This window comes from Anastrepha obliqua, chromosome 4, assembly GCF_027943255.1.
Source record: "Anastrepha obliqua isolate idAnaObli1 chromosome 4, idAnaObli1_1.0, whole genome shotgun sequence".
Lineage (NCBI taxonomy): Eukaryota > Metazoa > Arthropoda > Insecta > Diptera > Tephritidae > Anastrepha > Anastrepha obliqua.
The window spans coordinates 127,148,728-127,151,874 of NC_072895.1; the positions used below are offsets into that span (position 1 = coordinate 127,148,728).

Genomic DNA, 3,147 nt, shown 5'->3' on the forward strand with positions numbered 1-3,147 from the left:
TTCAATAATAATCAATGCCTCGTTATACATTTCCAGTGTAATGAGTAATTCCTGATTTGCAGAAATACGACGCATTCTATTCAAGATATCTTCGGTCATATAATCACGATAACTTTGCCACAGTTGCAATGGATCAGATGGAAAACATGTTGCAACAATAATTGAAAATAATGTCCGTATTTGATGCGGTGTACCTGTTGCGGATGCATCTGCAAGTGTTGCATCCCAATGATTATCATCTTCAAGTAGATGCAATTCTTCACATGCTCGCCGGTAAGTTTGACAGAGGCGCCCATTAACTCTTTTCAAATTCAAAAAAGACGTTGGTCCACGAACATTAATTAATAAAAGACGCAAATAAAAACATTCAGCCTGGCTAGGATGCACTGTATAAAGTCGTCCTATGGCGTCACTTTCAAAAACACCAGGATAACCATCAACAGGTTTTCCTCTTTTACGTCTTTCCCATGTCTTTGAACTTACATTCCATGTGTAATATGTTGGTACTTGTGAATAAAGCAGTGTTTTAGCAAATTGATCTCTTTCACATAATTTAAAAAAAGAAATTAATGTGGTTGATGGCGGGCGCTCTGCAATTGCCTGAGCATTATCAACAGTAAAATACACACGCTGTCCATTTTCCAAATGAACTGCTAAATGAATAACAGCTGGACTACGGTCATGAATGGGGAAAGACAAAATTCGCCAAACAGCTTCGTTACTACTAATGTACCTGCCCATTTGGTATTGAGTTATTTCATCATTTCGGTTCTCTGCAACTCCAAAAACAGCCATGTCACTGCCTTTGTTAATATACTTGCAAATGTATTTAATCGATTTGACCGAATTACAATATTCTACATTGATATGAGCTTTGTACGCTTTCGATAGCAATGGCGAATAGGGAACTACCCATCTATTATCAATTTCAAAATCTTGACGATTCACTTGTAAAGTTATTGATTTGCCGTTATCCAGGGTTGAACGTCGACGATATAGAGGGTATCCATCATTTCCAGTAATTGTTTCAGAAATGAGTGCTCTTGGGTATCGTTTCGTACATTTGCCATCTTGCATACATGGTGAATTGACATTTATCACACCACATGGGCCATGTATCATATTTTTAGTGACAACATCAAATAAATCTGGATCAATTGTCTGATCCGGAATCTCAGCTGAGATTACGTCATCTATTTGATCACTTGTAATTTTGTCCACTAACCATATTAAAATATGCGCGTGTGGCAAACCTCTCTTTTGCCACTCGACAGAGTACATCCAGCATCTAACTTCTCCGTAAACTTTATATTTGACAATAAAATCCATAAGTGACTTGAGTTTTTGTCGAAATATTCTTGCAGTGATATCATGGCGATCAGTAGAAGATTGTCCGGGATACAAATATTTCATAACTTCTTCCCATTTTGGATTGCACGTGAATGTTATAAATAAATCAGGCCGACCATAACAACGAACATAACATATGGCATCTTGTGCGTACTCATGCATATGACGGGGGCTCCCTGTATAGGTCGATGGTAAAATTACCATTTGTCCAATATTGTTTACATTTCTGTCATTATTGATCGCATCTCTGAGATGGATATACTCTTCTGAGCGCAACTTCCTTTGATTAAATCGAATGAAATTCAAACGTTCTGTTTCTATCTTTGCATACATATCTACGATATATTGATGAAATAGTTTTCGAGCTTTCAAAATATGATTTTCCTGGTTTTGTCGTATCATGATTCTATATGCATAATAGTTCATGGCGCTTACGTTTTTATTTACTTGACGTTCTGAAAAAAAAGCAAAGAAATATAATGATAAAACATGACACAGAAAATTATTGAAAATCATCATTAATCCAAAAACTCACGTGGATTTGCTGGATCAACCATTTTTATATTGACAGAGTATCCATCTTCGCCTCGACAAAATAAAATTGGATATTGTAGTGCGTCGTAACTGCGATGCGTTTCGCATACACGTTGTAATTGATTATTTCTTCGGCGCAATACAATATCACGTGATTGAAACTCTTCACCAACAATCACAATAGCAATTTCATTATTAAGCGGTGCATTAAATCTTCGTTCGTGTTCACCGATCGGTCTTCTTTCAGCTCTAATCACAATTTTATGATCATCAGATTGCATTTGATCAAGTGCTGTCTTAAACGTAGTAACCAATTCGTTATGTTCATGAAATATTGCTTGCAATTCTTCAATTATCAATCTTCTGGCACTTTTAAAAAATGCACAACGTGTATCGACTTCATTTTGATTATTGCCAAGGAAATAAATTTGCAAAAATTGATAGTTAGCATCTGGGAATGGCAGCAAGGAACCGATTTTGTGGTAAATTTGCCCTTGTATCTGTAATGTAGAGCCAAAATATTCAGATGATAGATTGTCTATTTCAAAATTTTCATTTGAAATGCTTGATGCCGAAATTACCTTGAAGGTCGGCATAAAATTATCTCTTATTATATTCGTCGCGCCAAAAGACGTCATTTGAAAACATGAATTGTACATTTGAATGTGATCCAAAAAATGTTTTGATTGAGGTGTTGAGCCAGAAAGCAGTGAAGCTAATGGTTCTGGTGGATATTGTAATTCTGGTAGTCGTACTTTCCCAGAAGTACAACACATTCCAGGAGGTTCAGTTTTAAATTTCACTGCATTACAATATTGACATATTTTGTCCATTGCGCCAATAACCACAAATTTATGCAAACTATAATCAATGGCATTGTTATATTGAAATCCAGCACCGTTCAAATCAATATTAACATTCATTCGTGCTGCTTGTTGTCGTCTTTGTGCATTTTCATTAACATTTCTTGCTGCACGATGCGCTTGCATTCTTAATCTATCTTGCTCATTATGTTGTATACGTTCTTCAGGTGAATGTCCTGAACGTGATCTGCCCATACGTTCCCTTTGATTTTGATTTTGAATTTCTCGCTCTTCTTGTGATTGATTTTGCCTTTCATTTGATCTATTTTGCGTTCTACGCGACCGACGACCAATATCATTTCTTCGCGGACGTGGCATTTCTAAACTAAAGCGATGAAAATATAAGTAATATAATTTTCTTTTTTCTATTATTGAAATTAAATTTCTAATTCTTTTGGCC

At 35.8% G+C, this 3,147-nt stretch overlaps 1 protein-coding gene across 1 annotated transcript; it reads right to left on the minus strand.

Moving 5' to 3' along the window:
* Nucleotides 1–1,525: 1,525 nt before the first annotated feature.
* On the minus strand, nucleotides 1,526–2,878 carry LOC129246275 (uncharacterized). Its single transcript, XM_054884966.1, has 2 exons — nucleotides 2,466–2,878; nucleotides 1,526–2,384 (listed from the first exon to the last, which is right to left on the minus strand). The coding sequence occupies exons 1-2, from the start codon at nucleotides 2,871–2,873 to the stop codon at nucleotides 1,869–1,871; spliced, it is 924 nt and encodes a 307-aa protein (XP_054740941.1). The 5' UTR covers nucleotides 2,874–2,878; the 3' UTR covers nucleotides 1,526–1,868.
* Between the last annotated feature and the right edge of the window lie 269 nt (nucleotides 2,879–3,147).

What these genes read in the sequence shown, in the direction of transcription:
- LOC129246275 (XM_054884966.1), bottom strand. Translation starts at nt 2,873, where the DNA reads ATGCAAGCGCATCGTGCAGCAAGAAATGTTAATGAAAATGCACAAAGA. An exon ending in ATTTTATGCCGACCTTCAAG is followed by an intron (nt 2,385 to 2,465) that starts GTAATTTCGGCA and finishes TCTACATTACAG; the next exon opens with ATACAAGGGCAAATTTACCA.